Source organism: Haliaeetus albicilla, chromosome 1 (assembly GCF_947461875.1).
Source record: "Haliaeetus albicilla chromosome 1, bHalAlb1.1, whole genome shotgun sequence".
In the NCBI taxonomy this organism is placed as follows: domain Eukaryota; kingdom Metazoa; phylum Chordata; class Aves; order Accipitriformes; family Accipitridae; genus Haliaeetus; species Haliaeetus albicilla.
This window is the reverse complement of record NC_091483.1, coordinates 1,837,240-1,865,021: the sequence shown is the minus strand read 5'-3', so window position 1 is coordinate 1,865,021 and position 27,782 is coordinate 1,837,240. Positions and strand designations below refer to the sequence as shown.

The window sequence follows — 27,782 nt, the reverse complement described above, 5'->3', positions numbered from 1 at the left end:
AACGAGCAAGCCTATGGCTCGATGTTCTATAATCACATTTTTGTCCTAATTGTGTCCTTACTACACACAGGCTTTATATATAGACTTGGAATCCAGTCTAGATATTGCCCTTTATTAAATTTCAGAGAACTTGCAGTAACAATGTCACTGTACTGAAGAAATGTTCTCATGACATAGTAAAACCTGGATGAAGAAACTGTAAAGAATTTTTTTACTGTGCAACCTTTGCCAAAAGTATACTCCAAGAATCCACATCTACATTGCTCCCCTCTCAAGTTCCACCTTCAAAGATTATTCCCCGCTTTCTGAAAATAAGGGGAGAGATTTTAATGGGAGATGAAAAAAAATATCTTTTGAGGTTGTAAGGAAGGGGTGTACGCAGCTGACATACTTATGTACCTACACATCACCTACACTGTTTCAAAGCTCTATAAAACTAGCAAAGCAAGAGGAAAACTCAAAGCAGCCACATTCTTTGCAGATGTACTGCAAAGACATAATTTACGTCTAAAATACTTGGCTGACTTAAGCTTTCTATAGTCCTCAGTAAACTGGAATGTGTGTTTTTTAGAATTACCGTTTTTATGATTGTCATTTTTTAGAACTAAGCATGCATCAGTGCTTTCAGCCATCACCAAGGGTCTTGTAAATACTACGTCCTAGTTACAGACGCAGGTAACAAACACGTCCCGTGCTCTGTACTCACCTGTAAACATTTTTGTAACAGCTTTACTCTGCTTGCGGGCAGAACACAGGAGCAGCAGCCAGGGAGGGAAGAATTCAAAGTGGCCAGCTAAAAGCTCCGCTATCGTTCCAGATAAACTTGTGGAAGTCTGTTCACCCTCGGAAACGTTACAGCCCTCGTCAACCGAATCTACGAGCAGGAAGAGGCTCTGCTGAGGGGGCTTCATTCCCAAGAGAGGGAGCAGAATGCACCTGTAAGGAACACGAAACAGAATCAGGATTTTAAATGCATTTAACAATACATGGACTATCATACAGTCATTCAAGTTGAAGCTATGATCAACTTCAAACGCAAAGTTGTTTTTTAAACAGTCTAAGGAATTTTTTAAAGTAGTTAGCACAGAAAATACTGAGGTAGACTGAACCAACAGAGACAGTCTGAACAGTCAGTGATGTAAATCTTGCTTAGGCAATATTTCTTTTTAATGAATTTATAACAATACTTTAAAACAATATAATGTTGTTCAAGGCTGATTAGAAGACTTGGAAGAATGTTGCTTCACTAAGAAGGAAGCTACTTGGCCTTAAGTTTAAGGACTTCATTACTGCTGACTCTGTCAAAGCTGTTATTATTGCTTATCAGAAACTAATAGTGAACACTAGTTGGTCGTGAAACAAAAATCTAAATAAAAGCCACATGAAATATCAAAGCTCAAAGAGTTCAAGTCTGAATGGATAACAGTTTTACAAAGGACAGAATTTCTGCCATACCTTCACAAATGAAATGCAAACTAATTTAGCAGCAGACTGAGGCATTTGGTAGTGACTTTGATGTATTAGTTTTATTTATATTGAAGTTGCCAAGTTCCTATTACTGGAAAAGGATTATCTGTATCGTCAGGATGCTATCATCTGTACCAATGCATCTGACTGTGCAGCTAAAAATCTCAAATTTGCATGTATTGCTGCCACCCTTAAGGATACTCCTTAAAAATATATCTAACTCTGCACTTACATGTATCTTTAAATAGCTACTACAAAACCGTCGTGTCTCTCCATTATTTCCACGATATGCTGTTTTTTGGGAAACTTCATAATGATTTAGGCCCATAAGTTTCACTGACTAAATCCTTTAAATACGTTTGGCAAGTCAACTTTGACTTTATAGTAAAAAAGATTCAGAAAATGAAACAAGGTGAGAAAAATACATATCTAACAGTTTACTCTCTTTTGTAGATTTGTTATTTGCACGTGTCCAGAAGGCATGCACATCAGAAGTATTTTTTGTTTTACTCAAGACCATAATAATCTTTTCTCATTTGTTTTACTGAACGAGTCTATCTTCAGAAGACTTTGGTCAACATATTATTACCTACCAAGCATTCAAACTGGAATATAGGCAAATCTTGCCTGTTAACAGAAGAGCGCAGCCCACTTCAGAAATTATTTGTAAGCCCTGTTAGTGGAAGGTTTGTTATTTTCTGGTTTTCTGACTGAGAAAAATGCAAAATGGAAAGAGAGTGGTGCACCTTTCACGTCCGACAGTAACAGTAGAATCTAGCAGAGCAGACTAGGTCATCTATTACACTTGGAGAGACTTCCCCAGAGGTATAAAAAGGAAGTACAAAATACTTGTGTTCTGAAAGTATTCAGTATTAGATAGATTTTAAATCCCTGTCACTCCCCCCCCCCCCTTTTTTTTTCAGGTGCACAAGACTACTGAGAATTCTTCGGTACTTCCACAGCCAGTTACTCTTTCAGAAGATGCCTGAGGTACAACTAAAATCACTGTTCACTAAGCTGGGAAGTTAAGCAGCTACCAATTTACAGAACAGGAAATTAAAGTAACCATAAGGTTAAAATTACTTTCCTAAGTGATGCCAATCCCACAATGAAAGGAGGCAGATGGAAATGACCACATTTTCCACCCCTTCCCCCACCAGAACGCTGCCTTGCCCCCTCAGCTATTTATGTCAAGGCTTTTTCCCTGCAACATTTCTCTTTCTATCAAAACCAATTTTCTTTTCACACAGTTCTCTATATGAAATTACTTTTTGAGTATGAATGTTACTATGAGATATGAGGAAATGGTAATGGTATCTTAAATTAAAATCTCACTTAAAATCTGCGTGACCCTAACAAAATGCCTACAAAATATCTTACGAGCATCTGACAATGTTCTTGGGTCAGTATTTACCTGTTGGGAATACCACCAAGAAAAGCTAACCGTCAAGTCCGGGAAAGAGTCGCAAATCATGCTGCTAAATTCCTGCAGCATGTAGCAGTTGGCTGTAGTAGGTCAAATCAAAGGGTTCACCCTGCCTCCAAACAGGGTTGAAAGCAGATGTCTAAGAAATAATGTAAGCACTAGGAAAGCACTAAACCACATTTTTCCAGAACTCTCAGGGACTGCAGCAAACAGGGCTTCCAGGGACTTTCTGAACCAGAGATTGAGTCTTTGCATTTAACATCCCTTAACTGACCACGCTTCCACAGATTCGTCCAAGTCTTCTGTGAACCAATTTAAGCCTCCGGCATCCACGACATCCTGCAGCAAGGCCTTCTGCAGGTTAGTTACACACTGCACGAAAAAGCCCTTCCTTTCATAGTTTAAAATCCAAAATGTCCTTGTTTCATTTGATACCCTTCAGCATCTGTACTGGAAGGGAGGGTGAGCAATTATGTCATATTGACCTTCTCCATGCCATTTGTCATCTTCTGACTTGTACCACAGTCTCTCTGAGCCATTTCTTTCCAGGCAGAAGAGTCCTAGCATAGTGATGGTGCTTCATAAAAAGCTATTCCACTGACCTTTGTCCCCCTATGCTCTGCTTTCTTCCCCTTCATGATGCTTGTATTTCTGAACCTTAACATAACTTAAATTCCACTAGGAAAAATATACGCACGCATACATATATATACATGCATATAAGAAATGAGGCACAATGACTTCTCCCAGCTTACAGCAATATTATTAAAGTGTGGCATTGACAAGATATTGATAAGGCTTTCTCTTAAAGTGCGCTTAGAAACTATTTGATAAGCTTCTGTTCTTCCTAGATGTTTTATATCTCTTTAGCTCAGAGTAGATGCCAAGTAACATAATAGTGAAACTTTTCAGAGATGCTAAGTGCTGTGCTAACTTGCCAGAAGTCACGTCATGTTTACCTCCATAATGTGACTGAGTAATTCCACTCCCCTCCAATTTCTTGCTTGCATAGGAAAATTACATAAAGCAACACGGAATTAACAATGTCATAAAGTACTTCCATAAATGGTGATTCACCTACAGATTGTTGTAACAGATTGCTTAATTTGCAGAGTGCCTCTCAAAAGATTAGTTGATTTTCTTTACCTTCTAAAAGGATAACAGCTTTATCTTTATAACTTTTATATTCAATACAGATATAAAAGTGGTTATCATTACAGAAAATTTCTGAAATAGAAATCATGATTTAAAACAACAAAATTAATTGGTCAGTAAAAATACAAAATCTCTAGAGAAAACAGCACAATTAGGTATTTTAAACGATGGAATTCATTTTAATGGCAATGTAATGTAATGACTTATTTATGTAGAGCAAAGGTGTTTCACATGCTCTCTAGCAAATAAGGAGTCCTCAGAACAATGAGCCATCCCACAGAATTCTTCAGGATTGCTACTGAGTTGACTGAACCCATGCAAACATGATTTTCCACATATGGAAGGAATATATACAGACTGTGCTGAAGTTCTGCTTATGATTATCCTTGAGATTTTTAGATTGGATCCACAAAAATACCAAGACACAACAGAACAAAGTAGAAAGATAGCGGCGTTGTCCACAAAGGCTGAAAAGAGAGTCACAGTGGAATGCACATACTTGCTAAAAAACAACAAAAAAAAGAAAAAGGCAAACACACACATGCCAAATAACAATTAATGAGTGGTTCTAGCAAAAGAAGTTATAAATCCTAGTTTCTTATGAATGTGTTTCTCATATTGGATTGTCTCTGGTGAATAGGAAATTCAGTTATGTCCCCACTTAAATCGTTTGATGCCTGTTACAGCGTGAACATAGCTTATACCTAAAAGGGTTCCCTTTTCTCTATCCAGCTGCTTGCATTTGCTACTGACAAACACACAGAACAAGTGTATAAAACTTAAGCCAGAAGCAGCAATGAAAAAAGAAAAAAACAACCCCAACATGCCCACCCGCCCCCCATTTGTTAAAGTCTAAGTGCTGCTACTTTTAGCAAAACCTGAAATACTTCAAATACCATGATTTGGAAATCTGCTTAACTACTGCTACAGCTCTTAAGTTTCTTTTTCAATATCAGTATGACAATTCTTCAACAAACTGCCCTTTGAGCCACCTTTTCACCAACAGGTTATAATTTAACACGTGTACTTCAGTTACAGACACTGATGCCAAGAAGAATCATCCCAGTGGTCTACACTGGGAATTTACAAACTCTGCTCTTTTCAAAGAAAGTTTGTAAAAAAGCAGACAAGCTAATTATCCAACACATAGCTTTCTTTGCTCTCTCCTCCTGCTTTTTTGTAAATGCTTCTACACCAGATTCCTTGTGCAAATTCACCAGCTATTTGTCATATTCCCAATCCCTGCATATTAAATTAGCCTTTCCCCCCTCCACTTCCGTCCTTAATTATTGAGGGGTTAACTCTTCCTCCCCATTTTAAAGTATTTGATGCCTCCAAACATTTTTATTCAGAGGAAATAATCTCTGTAAGCTACAGCTAGGGAGCCAGCTTCAGGATTAATTCTGAAAGTGGGCATGCACCCGTAGCTCTTGCAAAGGTGGAGTGCAAAACTGATTTTGCCCAGCAGAACACACTCTTTTCTACACCAGGCCAGTGCTATCAAACAGGTCCGGGATACACTTCTGCCCACACACAAATTACATCAGGCTGGCTGGCAGGAAAGGACCCGTATTACCCCCAAGCACGCAAGCAGCAACTACTTTTCAACTAGCAGCTAGCTTATGCTCAGACTTTGCATATGTTGTTCTCTTCTCCCCCTCTGTCTGCTTGAGTTTTTCTTACGTATCAAGAGAACACCACGGTGCTCTGTGCTTGTTCTGGTTTGGACCACATGCAATGTTATCACTCGGAATGTGGCTGGATTCGCTGTTCAGGTTGTATTTTTTACTGTTGCATTTTGTCAGGTTGGAAAGAACAGCGGTGCCGCAAGTTAAAAAACACCACTACAGGACATTGAGCACAAGAAAAGTAAGGCAAACATCCCAAATGGATTTTTAAAAACGGTGCTAAGTGTTCTGAGTGATGTTTACTGCTGTCAGGTAAGGTTGCCCTTATGCTCTACTTCAGCTCATCTGCCCCTCTGTCTTTGGGAGTTCTGAAATGTTAGGAAGTTGGCATTCTCCTGCTTGAGTTCACCAGCACCTCCCTGCTGAGATCCCTGCAGAACGTCTTCTTTCCTAAAGACTACCTGCATTTCAAAAAGGAAAGCAATATTCATTGCCAGTGAGAAAGTTCATATGTCATATTTACAGTTAAGTTAATATCAATGCCACTATTCTGAGTCACAAGAAACTGTAGTAGGCCATCACATGGAATAACAGAAAATAGCCGCAAACTCTGTGAGGATTGTAAATCCTTGGAATTGAAGTAATTCCTTGAGGATTGTAAACATATGCTGAAAAAAAATGTATTCGTAATACCTTGGATGAATAGGTTTGGCAATTACTAGCAACATGGTGGAACTGACCAACTGACACCAGCAATGAAGGTTACATCGAGTTTTACCTGAATTTATTATTCTATTGGCAAATACTTGCCATAGAACTTTATAAAACATTCACCTTACATGCGAGGGACAATGCAGTGCCATCCTCTGGATGAGATCTGAATGCCTCGTAGAGTTTACAAGGAAATTGCTCATTTGCACATTTGATCTAAACAATTATTGAAGATTAAAGTAATGGAGAAATATGACTATATATTGGATGGATATCTTTGTGTGTATATATATATTTATACATAAAGAGTTTAACGATACCTAGTGTATAACAAAATAGACAATTCTTCAAACACTAGTCTCAACCTTCAGAAAACTGAACAAGCATCTTCCTTCTTATGGGTGGTCTACAACATGATATATCCAGTTTACCACGTAATTTTTAAGACACTCATTTCCATTTATGTTTGTATCAGAAAATACAGAAAATTAAGTACATAGTGAAACTGTAAATAAGCCAACTATATTTACATAATGTTGTAGTAATTTTTGCCAGCAACATACGAAGTAGTGGGATTTTTGCCTAAAAATCACACACAGAGACCTAACCAGAGAATCCTAACCAGTAAGTGGAAACCTGATGCTGCCTCTGCCAGCTCTGAATCAGGTATAGCAGAAGCTCCATCTTCCCCAGCCCACTGCTGAGGACATGCAGGGAAGGAGAAGGCTCTCCACGGCAGCTAAGAGCTGGAGGTGCTGCATGACAGCAAAAAGGGAAGGAATTATGGTATACGGACATAAGGGAGGGGAGCCCAGGCCATTGCAAGGTACCTTAAGGGCACTAATCTATCTACAATGGGGTTTTTACTACTTCCACTGCTAATGGGAAAAACGTAAAAGATTTAAAATGTATAAGAATAGAAAACAAAATGCAAAACTCCACATTTTTTAATCATGTGTACTTAAAAAATTCTCACAAGTGACAGCAAATACCCCACCTTGCTCTCCACTGCCTCATGAGCTTACAGACACATGTTTATTTGTATATTATAATAATCCAGGGGCTGGCTGGCAGAATATAATCCGTTAAGGATGTGCCCCCCCAGTTTCCAATTTGCATTTAGAAGAATGAAGCCAGTGAAGACAAAGCTGTTAAAGACTGTCAGAAGCTGCAGTGAAGACAGACATATGCCAGTAGCTGAATTTTTCTGTTTTCCAAACTGCATATGGGGCATAGGTCACAATAAAAGAAGAAAAGGTAAACTTCACTTCTAATAAAATTGACAATTCCTGCTGCTCAGCTGATGAAATATTACCCTCTTTCCAAGAAGACTTTCAGCAGCTGTATTCACACAGAAACAAAAACCAGAGCATCTTTACAAGTTACTTGCAGTACTGTTGTTAGGTTAGTGAGTTTTACTTTGTCCTATGACAAGACATTTATGCCTTACAGATGACTGACAGTAAACAGTTTATTTACCTGCCTCGTAATGCATTCTGGCTAATGATTAAAAGGGAAATTCTAATGGTCAAGTCCAATAGCTGCTTTCTGTACAATCACCCCAATTCTTGGCACTATCTACATGCGTAATACAGGCCTTTTCTTCTTACTAATTGCCCAGCTGCTCATACTGGTAATAACATCCTGAAAAATGTACACACAGGACCATTAACAATGGAAATATTTGAGAAATACAAGGGCTGTGAAGCATATAACACTTCTACACTTAAAAAGTTGCAAAATAAAACATATGGCTAAGTATGGTGAAAGTGAACTGACCCAGTTTGATGTGCGCACACCTGTGTACATACTGATGGATTTCATCAGGTTATTGAGGTATCTGTTCTGTAATTTTTCAGCATGATAAAGTGTACTGCAACTGATTATGACTTTCTGACAAAGTGCAATACTGGAATTATACATACTCATGGACTACAGTATAATATAGATTATTGTTTCTAGTAAATTATTTATTTACAGGCTGCACAGAAAGACAAACTGGCTCTAGCAGTTCTACCCAGCTATGGTTAGTCTTATGAAGGAAGAGGCAGAAAGCAGAAAAGAAAAAAACCCCTGAGAATCACCTGTTTTGAAAGCTCTGGGTACAGTACATGGATGCAAATCCAGGCTCTGGTCTTTTCAGAAGCAGTGAATTAGAAACAGCAGGCAAGTCTTGTGCAATTGAGTACCTGATTTTGCAATGTCTTGTAGCAACCTGAATTTTATCTCTAACTGTAAAGCAGACTTGCAGTCCCAACAAGGAGAGCACAAAAGCTAGCTCTAGGGCATCAGCCCAGACAAAAATAGAGTTTTATCTTAGAACCAGCGCCATCGGTCACACATAAACAGTACATGCTGGACCCCTGTGTATTGATTAGAGACCTCCTACTGTCTCATACAAATATATGGGTGATTTTTGTCTCTAAAGCATTGCCAGTGGATCTACCGGTAGATTTACTTGAAATCTCAGAAAATAGAAACCTTAATAGCAAATATTTGGTGTAATAGTTGGACTGCCTAGAACAGTTTGCAAACAACTCAGCTATTAAAAAGGACAGACAACTGTAGCTGAAAACCATTCACACCTGCTACCACGAGCAGGTTGACACCCTCTATATTTTTAAATGGAATATATTTGCCATATGTGCTAACATATACAATATGTTCTAAACTATTCAGAGTCTGACATACAAAAATCTGAGTCCCTACCAAAGGCAAAGAGGAGGAGAGTACAGGAAACAACGCAAACATTTTCCTGAACACGTAATATAAAATAGTAATTTATTCCACACAAACTCTCACAGTTTTGTTTTTTAGTGATTGAGAGGTCATCTAGTCCACTTCCCTGCCTACAGCTGCATCAGCTCTACATCTGTCATGCCTGAGAGATACTAGTCTAGGCATTCCTAAAGACTTCCACTGATCAATACTCTGTCTCCCCAAGCAATCTATTCCAGTGCTTCAATATTCTTGTAATTGGGAAGTTTTCCCCTTTGTCTAACCTTAACCTGTTTTCCTGCAATTTAAACCTTGTACTTCTTGCCCTATTACTTGTGTCCCATGGATAACAGAAGGGTCATTACAAGGGAGCCAGCAGTATCCAAAATTTGTAACCATTTCCCTCTACTCAGTCAGCCAGCCCATTAAGGAACCCACTGAAAAGAGACAGACGCAGGACAGACCTCTATGAAATCCAGCATGATGTGCTGTGTCAGTTTGAAAATGAACTGCTGATAATTACTCTCCAAGTACAGTTACTCAACTCTTTTTGCACGTAGCCAAATATAGTACTAACTTGCACATAGCCTGTTTGCACGAGTCTCATGTAAGCATCAAAGCCTTCCTGGAGTCAAAATGACATACCCCTTATCCACAAGTACTATTGCTCTGTCTCTTACAAAAAGAGGTTAGATTAGATCTGTCAAAACCAAACCATGTCATACTGTGTTAGCTGTTTTTCAACTCTTTGTTATCTTCCAGCTGCTTGCAAATAGTTTGTCTGATTATTTGTTCTGGCATTTTTTATTTCAATTGACACGCTTCTAATTCCCCAATGCCTTTTTGTCCCTTTTTAAAGCAAGGCACTAAATATACATCTTTTTCTTTCAAGTCTGAATTTTCAGCCATCCTGATAAAGATAACCTGTCCTTTGAAGATAATCCGTAACAGTTAATAGGCTGAACAGTTTGAAAATATCTCACCTATCCTATGCTGTTTTCTGGTTGTTTTTTTTCTGTTGTTTTGTGTTTGTTGTTTTTTTTTTCTTTTGGTCCAGGCTATTTTTTCTGTATTCTTACTTCTTTGTTGCTAGTTTTAATTATGTTAGCTGACTGCAAAAGCACTGTTTTTAAGAAAGGGCAATATACACAATCATTGAGAATTTTGGCTTTCCCAGTGCTATCAGTTTTTCCTCCCCAGTGAACAGCAGACCAATACTGGGTGGATATTGTCTTCCTTCTGCTAACGTATGTATGGAATTATTTCTTATTACCAAACAAAACGCACCTTGCAGGAAACATGAACAATGCACCTTGAACTTTCAGTTTTGCCCTCATTTTCACATTACTCTTTTACTTTCATATTCAGTAGTCAATCTCCTTTCTGCAGTGTTCCTTCTAATGTTTAACACATGAATGATGAGGAGCTCAGTTTCACTAAACTGGACATCTAACATACTGCTTTGAGACTTCAGTGTTCTTTCCAGCTAATTCCTTTCTCTCATTATACTTTGTGAGATCTCACCCACAAATTATCTGAGGTCACCAACATCTCCAAGTCCACTGCTCTTAGTTTGTCCTTCTTTCCCCTCCTCTTCTAAACATCATGCATTTAAGATCATTTCATAGGCACTGTCTCCAAAAGTTGCCTTTCATTTGCTCAGCTAGTTCTTTCCAATCTGATTGAAGCAAATTTATGTCCTCCCACTAGCTATTTTCTCCTCTTTGACATTAGAAATATGGTCACTGACAGACTCCTGCTTATATCATGCTTTCTCAGCTGATGTTCATCTCCTACTTGTTTTGTTATTCAAATTTTTCAACTATGTAGACATTATCGTCCAAATTCTTTGCCTTGGATAATTCCATTTGATATCTTAAAGAAGCTTAGCTTACTTGATCTTGCTGGTTTGGTAGGGTTAAACATTTGAATTTTAGGAAAGACATGGTTTAGAATGGTGTGAATCTCTCTAAGTTACTGACAACTACTATACCTTGCCAAAGCAGGTAAACTTTTAGATACACAAGATGGTCTAATAGGTTGGTAGGCAGTTTTATTTACAGTCCATAGAAGATAACACTTTTACCAACAAACCTTGAAGTAGATATCACGCATATAAAACTATCACCACATGTAGTGTCTATCTCCTATTCTTACAACTTTATTCTACAACTACAAACAAGCATACGACATACAAAACAATCCCTGAACCAGCTACTTCTTTTTAAACATACCAGTTATACAAGTTCTCCTGACAGATCTCAGAACATTTAAATCAGTCTTGACTGTGTACTAATATTTCCAGTTCTGCTTGTTCACCCCATACCTTTTTTCCATTAGTATAAAGACACCTAAGGCATTTGATTACTAAGCCACTTATCATCCTCTTTGTCCATCCCATGACCCTAAATGAATAAACCTATTTCCTCTGCTCCTCCAGCCCCAGTTTTTGAGCTGTTGTCCAAGTTGCTGTTATTTATATTTACTCCTGGGATTTGTTATCCACCAGCTGTTTTTTAAAAGCTCTCTTTTATTAGTGTCAAAAATCACTGCTTTTCTTTGTATTAAGCATCAATTAAATTCTCATTGTTTGTTTCCACAATTCAATCTCTTTCTTAAAAAAAAAAACCAAACAAAAAAGAAAAAAAAAAGGTTAGGGGCGTCAAAGAACATAGGGTTTACATCAAATGCAGGAGATGAAAGCATCAAATCAGACTCAATGAAAACTATTATTAGTTGAAATGAGAGAATTACCTATACTGAACCTTATTTTCTGTACCTGTAAAGTTAGGATAATAACTTACTTTGTAAATATTCAGAAGTCTGTGGTTGAAATGCAACATGTAGGAGTGGGGTACCACAATAAGAAAACTAACAAGTTTATATATGCAACAGAAGGTATTAAAATTACAAAGTTAGTTTTAAATCATTTATGAAACCAAAGTGAAATGTATAGTCTTTTCAGCTTTCCTTATTAATTACCTGGTTTCTTGGCCATATAAGAATTAATAATTGTTTGTTAAACAAAAATGTATCTTCTTCTATGAGCAGTGTTATTTGAACACATTAGTATACAACTGAATTGAAATTCTTATAGCTTTACAGGCATTTGAATTTGCTGGTATTATTCTACGTTTTGGAGATAGACAAAATCCATTTCCTTCTTCTGTCTCAATTTATGCAGAGCATGAACACAACTGAAGAAACAGATATTGCCTTCCACATACACAATTGTATTTGTTGACATGAGAGAAATGCTAGCCACAGAAAAGAAACAAAAAAAACCCCCAGATGAGACAGGTAGAAAACTGCACGGAATACATTCAATTGTGTGGGTTTTGTCAGGCTACATTCTAGTTTACTGTTCAGCCAGCCCTACGTTCTATTATTCCATGACTGTGTAACAAAAGACCATAGCATAATGCACATGATACAATACAGTCACCGTTATTACTGCAGTTCAGTCCGACAATCCCCAAATTAATTAGATTTTTCCTATGCATTTGATTCCAGAAGAAAAAAAAAAACCCAAACCATTACTGATTGGGAAGCACAAAGAAGAGGTGCTGCAGTGGGTATTTCAGCAATGAGCTGTTTCTTCAGAACAGGGAGTTCTTGAATTGCCTGCCTGGAACAACCAGGATGAACAACAATATACATTTTGAAATCTTGATCATTCCCTAATCAAGTTGCTCTATACCTGCCTTTCTCATTTTTTGCACATCATCATAAAGCACCCCACATGTCAACTGTTGAACTGATTGCAGGATTATACTGTTCAACCCCATTTTCAGAAAATCCTCTGCACAAATACCAGATGAAAAGCTGTTAAGATTTTACCTTACTAGTCAAGCACTTAAGACAGCTTTCCTTCTATGTTTGCATTACCACATATCTTTTTCCATCTTATTTTCTCAAGTGAAAGGGACTATCTCAACCTTTAATTGCACTGTCTTAGTTGAAGAGGCAACAGATGGAGCAGCTTTCATGTGTCCCATTCAAAATTACTCTCCCATACTCCCCAAAGTAGAATACACAGCATATGTTTCTTGTGCATCACTCTGGGTCCATATTAGCTATCTTGTGGTTTGGTTTAGGGGTTTTTTTCCTCCCCCAGCCCCAAGCAGATATAGTTTCTCTTAATACGACTATAAATCTCGTATTGATCCTTTCTGTACCTTCTCTGTAATTTACTTTAAAAAACATTGTTAGGTTAGCACCATGTGAACCTGATTCTATTATCTTACAGCAGTGATGCATTTAGCTTTGGAATTGATTCTATATCTTTATATTTAGTAAGATCTATTTTTAGCCTTAACTACAATAGAACAAGTGACAGAAACTATATTCTCCTCCTCCCCCCACCGCCCCGCAACAATTTATACACAACATGTTTACTGTGGATGGCAACTTTATCATCATTTAAAATAGATGGGGATGCTAAGGAAAAAAGTATACCTGAAGTCATAAAAATCGAACTTAACGTGAATGTGCAGTACCTGCTACAAATCATCTGGGGAAAAAAAAATATTGTTTTTTCTTCACTTTTTAAGACAAAGTAAGCGGAACAAAGCTGAAGCAAAGGAAGTCACAACACTCTCCAATACAAAATAAGGCAACTGAAAGCAAACTGATGTGTACAATTGTCAATGGAATGCAGTAAAAGTTTGGAAAGTTTACCAAAGTTTCTAGAGTGGTCAAACTAATGTGTGTTGGTACCACTGCCATCACGTACACCAGTGCAACAGCGCGGCAACCTAACAGAAGAGTGCGTAACGTTCTTCTTACTTAAAACTCTTTGTGTTGTTGACTACTTAAGTTTCCATCTGTTAGAGAAGGCAGAGTTGATATTCTGCTAATTAGGGTAATCTAAAATCATACAGGACACAATTTCTCTTATTGTGGATCAGCTGCACTTTACCTACAAATAGAGCTTTTTACCAATGTCCTGTTGAACTCCACAAAAGTGTAGAAAAAGGATAGACAGCTTCATGATCGTATCATGCTCACCATCACTGCAGGAGAGCTAATGTAGTTAAACCAAGATTGGTTAATTAAGTCCTTTAAGATGGAAATCATGCTGTAATACCATTCTTAACAGTTTTTCCTCATGAAGTTCATTCATATCTGCCCATTACCATCATCTCTATACTGCTGGTATTTTCCTTAACCAACCTAGAGCTTCTGAACAGTTTTCTGCCTCTTCCAGGAGAACTCCACGATTCTTCAAATAACCTTAAATAAGATGCTGCCATCCCCCCTTCCTCTTAATCTCTTTCGTCTACTAAGATATCATGGATCTTTAGCACACAAGCTTGCATCAGTGCAGCCAGATACTCATCTGCCCTTCTTAACACACACAACAGTATACCAACTCTTATTAGTACGTGACAAAGGAAAAAGGATAAAGAAGATGACATCATTGATGGGCCGCAGACCGAAAGTCCACTCATGTATGATCCTTTATTCCCATTCTTCCTCCCACTCCTGTCAATTTAAACAACAGCATCCAAAACCAAGCCAAGAAGTTTGATAGCCTTCTATCAACAGCAAAGGCTTTTTGGTCCTTGCTTTATGTGAAGCTATCTGCAAACATGCAACATAGAGAGGACTTCAGTTGCAACTGTTTTGCTCCTTTCACTTCATCAGCTATGTAAATTTCCCCATTTGCCTTCTTTTCGTGATATCATTTTCAGTTCTTTCATGCTATCCCATCACATTTTGATGTCATCAAGTGTACCCAGAACATACCCACCTACAGTCTTTGCAGCACCTCCTCTGCAATACCTTTGAACACCTATATACAATTCAACCCTTATTTCAGCATAATTATTTTTAAGGTTTTTTTCATCACACTTGCCTTTTTTCCTAATTATTTCTCTTTGAGCAGTAGTTCTTCAATCGTGAAGTGTTTCTGCATTAACTATTCAAAACATTCCTGCTCCTAGACAAAGTTAAATTTCTCACCATTCCCAGTGTATTGTACACATCATCACGCAGAAGAAACTGAAACCTCTTCAATACATTGCTTCACTAACACTTTCAGGAGGCGATATTTCAATACTATCTTTTCCCAGTATATTAGACACACTAAGTCCTTTCTACTTCACAATCCGCCAAATCCTTTTCATTTTTTTCATTAAAAAGGAAGAAAAGAAAAGAAACTTAAACCCTTGCACAAGCTATGAACATGTGCATAGAAAACTGGAGGGAAGGGAAATAATTAACAAGTGAGAATTGCTATGAAGGTCCATCTAACTAAACAGCTTACAGGAAAACCTGTAAGGTTTAAGACTGAGCCACACAGATTAAAGGCAAAATGTTAATGCCTATACAAGTAGAAGACAAAAAGGTCTATGTAAGTTGTCATTATTAAAATGCCTTGGGGAAACTTTCTTATGGTAATTTAAACTGAAAAGGTTAAAACCTTAAATGGTATTATGTTCAGTCTGTATGCAGTGCTTCCATACAATGAAAGAAGAACATACAACTTGCTCTTGCAGCAACACTAACTGTTGCTATGTGACCCGTTAACTCCAGAGATTTAAGGGAAAAGCCTCAAGAGAAACATGCCACAAAGTACTTAAGCTTCAGGCAATGCTCAACTTTCTAATAGTCTAGAGAGCGCCGGAACACAGCGTTTTCTATGAAACCTGGGGTCAGTTAAAAGTCTAAAGCAGCAGTTACACATTACATGTACATACTAAGAATCAGAAGCTCCATCAGAGCGAAGATGCTCTCACAAGAGCGAGTTTATGAAAAACCAATTTACCTTCTGCAACTTCACTTTCACTGAGCTGGAAATACAAGCTGAGTTGGCAGATTCTGTTTAACCTCTTGCGCATGCTCTTACAAAAATAGTTTCTCATCTCACCCATGAACAGGTATGATTTTCAGCTGGTGTCCTGCCTCTATCATTTTTGACTATAAAATAAATCATGTTACTGAACAATTAAAATAGACAAATGTTGTGTTTACAATAAGTCCCTATAATATACAGGAGAAGTATGTAAATACTTCTAAATTAACAGACTCATACCACACAAAAGTCAGCACAGAAACTGTACTCATAATTACTTGAACTGTTCTAACTAGTAAGCTACATTGAAGACAAGTAGCATTTTACCACACATTTAGCATTAATACACTGTAGTTATTCACATCTTCACAGTACACCACCACCCAGGAGACGGTATTGAGGTTCAGTGCAATAAATTTTTTTTGTACTGTTCCTTACTTCTTTCATACAGACTGTCTTGTTCACCATTTTTCTTCATTAGATCTCAAAAGATCTTTTGATCTTGCAGATATCAGCTTACATGTAGCTGCTTCCTATAAAGAGTTGTAAAAGCCTTTGTGCCGTGAAATCTGTCTGCTATTTTTAATATTTTATGTCTCTCGCTACACAATCACTAAGCGTAGGCCTCCACAGTATGATGATCCATCTACCAGGGAGCTAAAGACTGTAAAACTGTCCAGTCTTTCTGATGAAATCCATAGGAGTCAACTTTTTAGAATTAAAAAGTACCTCAGCCACTTGATGTTGAAGGTACATATTTTTGACACAGATTTCCTTCACCAGAAATGAGATACTAAAATCAAATTGTAATTATGCCATTATGATTGAGTACATAGTACTGTCAGTGATAAAGGGAGGCATGTGCTCCTTATGTTTTGGCATGACTATGTTTGACAGTCTTAAGTTTTTCAAAAAGCAGAGACACTTAAATCCTTTCATGAATCTAGCCTTAAATCACACAGAATTGACAGCTTGTCATTCCAACACTGAACTTCTCTGGAATCACAGACTGAGACTAGAAACAGGCAGAAGACTACATGGGAGAGACCACCGAGAACCTCGCTTGCTAGAGCACCGCTTGCACTTGTCCTTTGGCATGCTGTAGGTGCCGAGATGTTGAACCACCACTGATGCACCACAGAATTCTACAAAAAGGTACCTCCCACAAAACAACCTGCTTTTAACTGAAATCAGCTTGCTTTTAACTGAAAATAGTTACGGCTCCTACTATAAGCAGAATTCAATCTTGTACCAGATCAAGCTCCTCTGGGCTAGGATCCAACTCCCTTCAGGATTCTAGTCAAGCATAAGTGAAAGACGTAGGAATGGACAAAATTATGGGAAAGGACAGAAGTAGAATGTTGCATATTTACACATCTAAGATGTTGCTCAGAAAAATTCCCTTTGGATACAGAAACCTTTATTCAGCTAAGGGATTTTTTTAATGTCACATTCTTAGGTGTGATCTCTGAGGAAAGACTAACAAGTTGGAATTATTTAATTTAAAGATGAGATGAAAGAGAATAAAGCAGTATGCAAATATGTAAAAGGCTGTCCCAAAAAGGAAAGAAAGAATCTATTCTCCATGTCTCTGGAGAACACCAGAAGTAGTAACAAGCTTAGATTATAGCAAGAAAAAAACCCCTCAGGTTAGACATATGGAAATTTTTTTCTGATAAGAATTGTGAAGCATAAGAGCAGATGAAGCAAGAAACAGACTTGGTTTCTTCTGCCTGGGGAAGGAGATGGTTGGTGGACTTGATTTTCTGAGGTCCCCTTCCAACCTTCTCTCTCAAGGTCGAAATCAGTCACTTGCACATTTGAGCTTTACATGTGGTAAATGAATAAACACACTGGAAGTTTAACAACTTTCTTCTTTAAAGGGTCTCGTAAATTAATTCATTACACATTCAGATCTTTCTTCACATGAAACAGGATACAGTTAGTCCTTGGCTTTGTTTCTACCATTTATAGCTCTACGAAATTAGAGAGTCTGACAAGATCTGTGTTCACACCCTCCTTGTAACCGTTGCAAAACTACAGCTACCAAGATTGTACTGAAGCTGCAGAAGCAGAGGGAAAGGCTGTGTAGCAGCCCTTTCCAGAAGAAAGGAGAAGAACAGAGAAAAAGATGTAGATCACTTCCAGACAGTCTTTAAGACTTGGCTGAGAAAAGTCAAGGCATTTCTTTTCTATGAAAAGATTAATACTGAATTACTAATGTCTTACAGAATAAGTTGATAGAAATCCCAGCAGCTTTTCAGTTTCCAGTAGCCCAAGCTCAGGCATCTATAACCGTCTCCAATGTGCTGCCTCTCAATGTATCTTTTATTTCAATACCTCCTAAGCTCATGGTAAAACCAGACTTTTACTAAATGCATGTCATTTAAAAAAATAAATATAAAAGCAAGAGAAAAGTAGCTCAAATATCACGTGCTACCACCTCACCCCCTCCTGAGCAAAATTAATACTGCTTATTTTCACAGCAGTCACAGAACTTTGGGTGCTGCCAACAGCAGCAGAAGCATGTACTGTCATTAATGAACTAGCAAGGAAAGCTCAAAGTTTGTAAGGTAAAGTATCAAAGACTAACCCCATGAAAGAAAGGATACTCTAATCTCTGATCTCAGCCATTAAAGTGGATCTGAAACTTCGTTAGCTAAAGACAATGCAAAAGTAAACAGTTAAGGGGGGGGGGAGGGTGGAAAAAGAAAAGGGAAGAACTAAAGAGGCCTTCAACTTCTCAGATTTACCCCAAAACCCACTTACTTTTTTTTAATTAAGAATAAGCTTCTCCAAAACAGTCAAAAGCTCACCAATGAATTGTTCAAGAAAGCTTACACAATTCATGATAATTTTAATTATATTACTGGCTTCAAAGTTCGTACAAGGACCTCTAAAAAGAACAGCTTCTTCACACTTCATCTGTTATTGCATACAACTCAATTTCTAAACCTGTTCCTTCATCTATGCTAAATAAATGGCAGGAAAAATGGCATTTCAGTACTGCAGATTTAAAGTCCCTGGACAACAGTCACAGAAGATTTGCTGAACAACCTGCTGTTTCCTACTTTGTCAGACAAATAATCTAGAACTTGAAATAAAACATGTTTCCCCTTATCATTTAGATAAGGGGAGAAGAACTCTCAATCACCTGCAATTTGCAACTTTCTGATGATACACCACTCTTGAGGGAAAGAGGGAAGAAAAAAGAAAAAATAAATTAGTAGCATGGAAAGCCAATACAGGTGAAGGGCCGGGGGGGAGGAAATGCTTGTTAGCATTGGTTGACAATCCCAGTTTTTTTAGTCTGAATTCTGCTGTTTATGACATTTCCATCTGCCAAACACAAAACACCAGAGGCTTGATCCTTTGGAGTTCTCCTCCAAAGAGGTAAAAGTAACTTCACCTAGATAACAGCTATTGGCACAAGATTTGTTGTACTTTAATGCTGTCCAAGGGAATGACTCATACAAGAAGGCTTTCAATTTTAATCAACATAAACCCCTGCTTCAAACTTGTAGTCAGCATAAAACCTTACATGACCCCTCACATTTTTTACAATCATGTCTGCAGATATTTGCATATTCTAGAAAACTGCTTTATTTTTTGTATCACTTAGCATTATTGGTCATGTTCCATTACAATGCAATTCTGTTGTGCATGCAGACACATAGGAACTGTACCACCGATACTTAGCGCAGCTTCACAGAGCACTAGGGTATGGAGAAACTGCAACATCCAACAATTCTTTATTGCTCTTATTTTAAAGTTTTGGTGTGGATGCCTCTTGTCACCTGTCCAGCTTAGTTAACTCTCTGGGGTTTCCCTTTTCAAATATGAGTAGCAGAGATCAGGAGTTCGAAATAGAAGAAAAGCTGTGATTGTCTGGGAACCTGCAAAAGGAACCATGACACTGAATTTAGCACCAGCGTGCATAGAAAAAGAAATAAATCTGGTGTCCTTTCTGAAAAAAGAATACTTTTAAGTTCCGGGGCATAGTTTCCACTACATTAATTTTTGGTAAAGAAGATGTAACATCAGCCTGAGAAAACTTCTGTGAAATTCTCATACAATGACAGATTTGTTCAGCAGCTTTTTTTTTTTCTTTCTTTCTTTTAAATTGTTCTTTTCTTGGGTCCCTACCAATGAGGGACAGCTACTTGCATGGGAATGCAATTTCAGCAATGCAAATAAGTGGAAATCTGAATTCATAGCTTCATTCTTCCCCCAGTACAAATCTCTTTGACCGGACCATCTTACATTAAAGTAATTGTATTAGAAATACTTTAGTAATGAAGTTTTAGGACACTTTGCAAGTGAAAAAAAAAAACACTTGAACATCGTTGACCCAAATTCAATATGTGAGAAGTAAGTATGTGAAAAGTCTCACAAGATTTGAAGTTTCTTGAAAAGACATGCAGAAGACAGCAAGAAACTTCATCTGTGAGTGATAGCAAAGCAGCAATATCTTCACCAACCTGCTGGGAGATGTGGAAATTCACCATTTTTTTGGATTAATTTCAGCAATTTATTAATTTCAGCAATCCACCCAAGCAAAATTCAAATTTTGCTTTAAGTTTTACTAGACCAATGCATACTAAAGGTGAGTTTAGTACAAGCTTAAAAACATTATGTTACTTAACAGACACATTCTATCTCTAAATTCTCTGAAACTGACTCAGGACCCTGGTCATGGATGTCTTTCAGACTCAGCGCAATGGCTGCAAAAGAAATCAACTCTGCAGGGTAAACTAGGTCTACGCTTCCAGTAATGTCCACTTTTTGGGATGTGAATTAACCAAGCTCTGCCTTCTACCACTTAACTGCAGCACAACACGTAGGAATTATGTTCCTTCCCCTACTGTCTGAAGGTGTTTAATGTCATCTCCTTTGTCTCAAGAATGTAAACCAGGATCATAAGGGTGTATGTCTTTTTACAGCCTCGTCTGCACAAATTTCAGCATTATCCATGGTTTATACCAGAGTTCCTCTATGTCCTCATGGCCTTGGATAACTGATAGCTGCCTGTTTTCCTATCAATCACTGGAAGTATAAACTTGCTGCAGCGAAACCAAAATCAACCCCCATTCACAACCCTAGAGATAGTATTGCAAAATCTGGGTTATTCTGATTTTTACTTTTCTATTTACACAAGGAAGAACAGACCTTCTCAATTAAATTCTTTCCGTTTAACACATCATTTCTTCTTACTTTTGGAGTCTGTAACACTCTTTGCCATTTCCTTTATACTTTCTGCTTCACTTTCACCTAAAATTCGCATGTGAGGCTTCAGCATTCTCCCTTATGTTTAAGCCTGCTTTCTGCTCCCGTACTGCATGCCGAGAAGAAAAGTGCCTCAGAAGCTGTGCTGTAAGTAGCAGTTCTTTCTCTCAGCTGTCAGTGCAGCAGCAAATGCTTGTTAAATACATTTGTGTAGATCAGCCCTTCCAGCTCTTCAAATCTGCAAGATCTGCCCCTGGAAGAATTTTTAGGGCACGTTAAGATTATAAATACCTAAGAAATTTCTTAAGAGAAGACATTCAAAGAGGAGGAGAAAAGTCTTAACTCTCTGGGTCATCACTTGCACGTTTATCACTATGACCATCAGGGTTGCTGAAAAGCTATTTAAAAAACATTCTTCAGAAAAAGATTCACTATTTTAACTAATGAACTTTATATTGTTTATAGACTGGCACATTACAAAGCATTAGAAAGTTTTTATTTCTTACTATTTCTAGGACAATTAGCACAAAAATAGAATGGTGTAATCTTGTTTAGCACTTATGAAGAGAAGTCTTTCCATTTTAGGCCATGAATACATAGTTGGGTCTGCAGCAGCTGTGCAAAGCAGAGCAAAAATTTGACAGTGCCTTTAAAGCAAGATCTTTCACCTCTCCTACTGAATAAATTAAAAAAAGGTAAAAAAAAAAATAAATCAATGGAGCATTGAGACGAGAGCTTTATGCTGTTTCAGTGCCTTTACACAATGCGAAAGGCAATCAGCTGTTAAGTCTTCCTAGACCTCATTTCACATTACAACAACTTTCACTTAACAGTAAGCCTATATAACACACTGGACCAGAATACTGAAGGGCTCAGTGATAAATCTTAGAAACCATGAAAAATACTAATTTAGATTTTTGTTAAACATTTCTTGCACGCTGTATATATTAACAAAAGTTCAATTAACAAATGATTGAGATATCTGATGGTGGGAAGGGGGTCGCCAAGTCCCTCTTGTTCGCGGACAGTGATTGTATCATACAGGCAGCAGAACAAGCTCACAGTACTGCTGTCAACAAGCATCTCCTGGTCCCCCGCCACAGTGCTGAAAACTTATATTCCCAGCACAGCACCTTGTCTCTAACGCCTCATCTCCCTCAAATCTGCAATATGAGAATGAAGACTATCTACCACAGCTGCTTTTGAGAGCAGGAGATCAGGGTAGGTGGGCAGCAAGGGAATACATGAAGGACAAAAAAACCCCACCAAACCCAACTCCTTGACTGAAGCTGTTGTACTACCACATAAGTATTTTTAGTGTAATAATAAGAGTTCACAATCACTGCTGCAAAATTTGAGAAGGGAAAGACTAGTACCAGATGTTGTGTCACATTTTATTTTTCCAGTACAAAACCAAGAACCCTGTATATTGACCTAAATGCTCAAACAGCCCACCATTGAACCCAGTGTTCATAAAAAGCAGTCTTATGGAAGAAGCTGAGTCTGACTCACAAGTATCTTTTATATTTCTATATCGCATTTTTGTCTAAAGACATTCACCTAATCCCTGTTCTTTGGAGTAAGGCAATCATGTTTAGGAGGAAGGATTCCAGCTCTTAGAGCTAAATGAGTAAGATTTCCTTGTAATACTTTCAAGCATAAACAGGCTCTTACTCAACAGATTAATCCACTTGCATGATTTTAAAAGTCTGCCTAAAGCTAGATAGCCAGTCTGCTATTCCATTTATAGACACTTAATTTCACCCAGTTTTTAGTCATTAGAAATTGAGAGGGCTTAATACTTCTGAAATTAGGACCTTAACAGCCCCTAGAAGTTGCACCTTCACTTCGCAACGAACAAAAAAACCCCACAGTTAGTCTTGGTTTAGACTATTTGTTGTAAGACACTACACTGAGAACAATGTAGACATGCATCCTGTTTATTCAGCGGGCAAGGACATAACAGCCATCAGAACTGGAAGGCTCTTTTACACAACCGTAACAGTATAAGCAAGCACTACAAGCACTACAGTTCAACCTCAGTACTTGTTTACCCAGTCTTAGTAGTTGGGGGGGACCAAGGGGGGAACAAAAACCAACCAAAAACAAACAGGAATTTTTTTTTATACTGGAAACATCATCCAATATACCCTTCAGTACCACAAAAACTTATGTCACTACACAAAGCTTAAGAACTTCAGTTGAACTAATATTCCAGGGAAGTTTTATACTGGCAACACAATCAACTGAAGCTCTCCTGCCAGAGACAAGCCTTATCCTTTCTGAATTTTCTTTCATTTGTGACTCAAAGGAATAAAGACCGATAGACACGTGCTTGTGAAGGCTGTGCTTAAGAGAGCACATTGTTCTAAGTGATCTATAGATATACACTCTTACACACACATCAGTATCCTTACAGAAACAAAATTCTGAGTGACATGCTGAAGAGACTGGTTTGTTATGGAATACTAAGTAAAAAAAATAAATATTTTCATTCAACTTAGATAGCTGACAAACCTTCTAAAGGGGCAGGGTGAGCCCACCTGACAAATTTCTGATCCACTCAGTGCTTTGGAGTACGTATTTTTTAAGTAGCAATAAAGATTTGACATAATCTTTGCATATTGTGAGAGGTAACATAAGGAGTTAATTGACATTTTCCTACCACGTATTTTTAGACAAACATAAAACCGATGTGTTGGATCAGACCCAGAGATCCATTAGTCCAGTTTCCTGTTAGACAGAGCATGATACTGGAAGCTTTTGCGACGGTCCTTTAAGGTCTGTTTCAGGTCTATGAAGGACAACTGCCCTACCTTTATGGCACACGAAGGCCGCTGACTAGGTATCTTCCACTCTGAAGTCAATTACTTTAAAGTCTTTCCAAAACACTGGTTACAACTGAGGGTATTAATATACAAATGTAAATAAATTCACTATAAATAATAACTTTTTTTTTTTAAAAAGTAAATATTTATTTATGTCAACTATAAGGACAAACTTAGATTTTTTCCATGGTAGGTCTGCAAGCTCTGACAGAGATAACAAGGCATGAGACAAACATGTTTAAGCCATCTGCACCATAGACTCTTTGGAAGGAAGACCTAAACAGAAGCTAGCATTTTTTTTTTATTTATTTGGGCTTTATTTTTGGTAGGGTTTTTTTGTTTTTACCTTTTAAATGCTTCAGCAGGGTTCCTCTCACATTCCCCGGGTTGCAAGAGACTTTGAATAGCAGGATCTCTTAGTTTGTCCTCATATCCCTGGATCAGTCCACTGCGGCAGATTTGTGTAACTAAACCTCTGATAAACCCTCCAACACACAGCGTGTCAGAGTCTTGGGCCCGGCAGAAATGGAAGGCTAGAGCCTGACGATGTAAGCCTCTTTGCAGGTTTGCAGGTGAGCTTGGCCACAGTAACTCAGTACAGAGGGCCGTCTTCCCACTACCGGGCCCTCCTACCAACAATACACCCCAGGCAGCTCCTTTCCCAGAGACAACACCGGTATTATTCCCAGAATTCGCTACAAGGGATGGTTTGTTGGCAGCACTACTGCTGCAGTTAGCTTTCTCCTGGAGGCAGTGCTGAAGCTTGTGGAAAACCCACTCCCTACAGTAAAACTGCTTTCCCTGCAGCAAGCTGGTTTGAGCCATTTTATAAAGCTTCTTCTGTTGGATTTGTCATAAGCAGCAGTACACCTTCAACATCTCAGGGTAGGCAGATACACATTCATCTTGCACAGAAAAAATCTTCTGCACAGAACTTGACAGAGGTTACGGTAATCAGTTAACCTTTCTTGTGAAACTTAACAGCCTCTTCTCAGGACGGGCGTCACTCCATTTGTATGCTTTATTATGATTAGCATAACATAATCACAGTTCAGCTGACATCGTGAAGCGGTGTCTGATACCAACGCTCAACAATACTTCTCCTATGGCTCAAAAGTTCATACAGCTCCATGGCTGCATCTGTAGTTTATGCGGTTGTGTGTGTTCCCAGTATACAGGGGAGACAATACATCTGGAAAAACTGATGGAAAGCCAACTTTTCAGTGTATACTAAATGCCTTTCAACTCTAGGCATTAATCTCTCTGGATATACATCCAGAAAAAGCTGTCCATAATAAAATGTTCCTTCTGGGAATTTTATAGAGAAAGTGATTTTTCTTCAGAGTACTACATACATACCACAAACGTGGCTAAGCACCACTTACTAATAAACAGTCAGTTTGGACAGCGAGCTTTGCGGACTTCATACATCTGGGCAAGCGTCTGAGAAGTGCTTTGCATTACGGTTTCTTATGCAGTACAGACGACAGAAAAAAACCCCACGTTTACAGCTTCTTATTTCAATACATTCGTAAGTGTCTTCTTCAGGAACTCGGATTCTTACTGAACCTGTTCTCAGGTATCTTAATCGCAAGATGTCAGAAGAGACAACATCTTCCCCTAGAGCTCTGAAATAAAGAAGACAGCACTTTTAACCCTACACGCAAGTCATAATTCAGTCAATCGCAAATGCAGACAACAAAGAGTAAAGTCGAGGGCTCTTATTCTCTATTTTTGCTCATACTGTTAAATCGCATTATCTAAAAAGCTGTTTTAAAGAAATCTGGCGTTACAAGGTACGATTAGCCACATATTTAAAAAAAAAAACATAACAAAAAACAATAAACGGATATGACAGTGTCCTCAAAACCACAGGAGCAGCAAGTCTTGCATTCTCTCCCGAGAAGAACCGAATATACCCCTTCATCTCAGAAACATTCTTCCTAACTAGGCTTCATCACCGAATTCTCTCCGAATTTTTCTACTGCCGGCTACGGGTCGCGGGGTATTTCTTTTTTTTTTTTTTTTTTTTTTGAAGTTTATTTTACAGGGGAGAGCTGCCGACGGCTCTTTGCACACTTCTTTGTTCACCACTCGCTGGCAGCAGGGCGCCCGGCAGACTGCGGGGTCACGGTTTAACACCCCCCCCCCCCACCGCCGGCACCCCTCACGCCTCCTCACCGTGACACCCCCCCCAAAAAAAAAAACCAACCCCAAAACCGCTTTTATCCCCGGCCGGGCTTTAACCCCACGCTCCCGTTCCTTTCAGCCGAGCCACAGACGGCTCCAAAAGTCACTTCGGCAGCGCCCTGCCAGCCCGATCGTCTCTCTTTGAAAAAAAAAAAACAAAAACCAAAAACCCCAAATCAACCGAGCAGCCCCCCCGCCCTCCCTCAGCTTCTCGCACCCCCGGCGCGGAGCACCCGCACCCGTCCCCCTCCTCCCGCACACACGCAGACCCCCGGCTCCTCACAAAGATCCCGGCCACCGCACCCCGCCGGCGGGCAAACCAACACCCCCCGCCACCCTCCCGGTCCCCCTCCACCGGGTGTCAGTCCTCTTGCTCCCCTCAGGCGGCAGGCACGGCACGGCCCGGCCCGGCACGGCACGGCCCGCCCGGCCGCCTCCCCCCGCGGCCAGCCGAGGGGCCTCCCCAGCGCTGCCTCGCTCACCTCCGCCGTCGCCCCAGCGGCTGACTGATTCCTCCACGCTCTCTCTCCCGCCGCGCCCCTCCTCTTCCTCCGGGACACCCCTGAGGCTTTACCCGCCCCCGGGTGCCGCCGTGCCAGGGCCGCGGCCACCCCGCTCCGCTCCTCCGCCTCAGCCGCCGCCTCAGCCCGTTTGATACTCGCTCTCCTCAGCGCCTCCTTGACCCCCCCGCCTCGCTGCCTCCGCCCGGCCCCGCCCCGGCCCCGCCCCCCCTCCGGCACACGCCCCGCCCCCTTCCTCTCCAGCGCGTGCGGCGGCGGCGGCGGCGGCGGCGGCGAGTTGCCGCCCGTGCATCTGGGGCGAAGTAGTCCGAGGCGGAGGGAGACGGGCGGCGCGCCGCCGCCAACCGCGCGCCGGCCCTTTCACCGCCCCGGGCTTTGTCCCGGCTTCGGCGGGCGGCCCGTTTCTCCTCAGAGCCGGCGGCGGAGGGATCCTCCCGGCGCGGCCCTGCAGGGGGCGGCAGCGCGGCTTCCCTCAGGCGGGGGCCGCGGGGACGGGCAGCACCGGCCGACGCCGGGGAGGCGAGAGGGGGGAGCCGAGAGCCGTGCCAGCGGGCCGGCCCCGGCCCCAGAGCAGCAAAACCTGAAAGAAAAAAGGTTCTGGGTTGGGGGAAAAAAAAAAAAAAAACCAGCCCCGGGACGCCCCGCTTCTGCTCCCGACTCTGGTGCGGAAACGGCGTGCGCGGGCCCTCTAACGCAAGACCCGATTTTCTGCTTTTTTTAACCAAGCGAGGGCCAGGCAGCTCCCCCCCTCCCTTGCACAGAAGCAAAAATTCATTTTTTCCAAGGCCGCCGAGAGAGAGCACCGGGGCTTTGCTACAGCCGGGGCCCGGTCCCAGACAGAGGGACGGGGAGCAGCCTGCACCCTTGTCTTAAACCACGTTAATATAGCGACCTTCGAGCTTTACACTTCGTGGATCCCTACAAACTTATTGGAAATGTGGACCTGAATCTGGAAAAAAATAGGGTAGAACGTGCTCTGGACACCTTTAGGAGGCCCCTCAGAAGCCCCCTCCACCCATGAGAAAGGGAGAGCTGGCCTTTATTTTGGCTGTGCAATAGCAAGCGATGAAAGGATTTTCATTAAAATTTGCTCCCCTTGGAGCTGACTGCGTT

The 27,782-nt window shown here is 39.9% G+C and overlaps 1 protein-coding gene across 1 annotated transcript in view; it reads right to left on the bottom strand.

Moving 5' to 3' along the window:
- Nucleotides 1-26,788, bottom strand: part of ANKRD50 (ankyrin repeat domain containing 50) — a 44,651-nt gene extending 17,863 nt beyond the window's left edge. The window contains exons 1-3 of the mRNA XM_069795791.1: nt 26,631-26,788; nt 24,305-25,586; nt 707-936 (exon numbers count right to left, since the gene is read on the bottom strand). Of these exons, the coding sequence (XP_069651892.1) occupies nt 707-936; nt 24,305-24,783 (709 nt within the window). The 5' untranslated portion in view covers nt 24,784-25,586; nt 26,631-26,788. The remainder of the gene's footprint in view (nt 1-706; nt 937-24,304; nt 25,587-26,630) is intronic.
- Between the last annotated feature and the right edge of the window lie 994 nt (nt 26,789-27,782).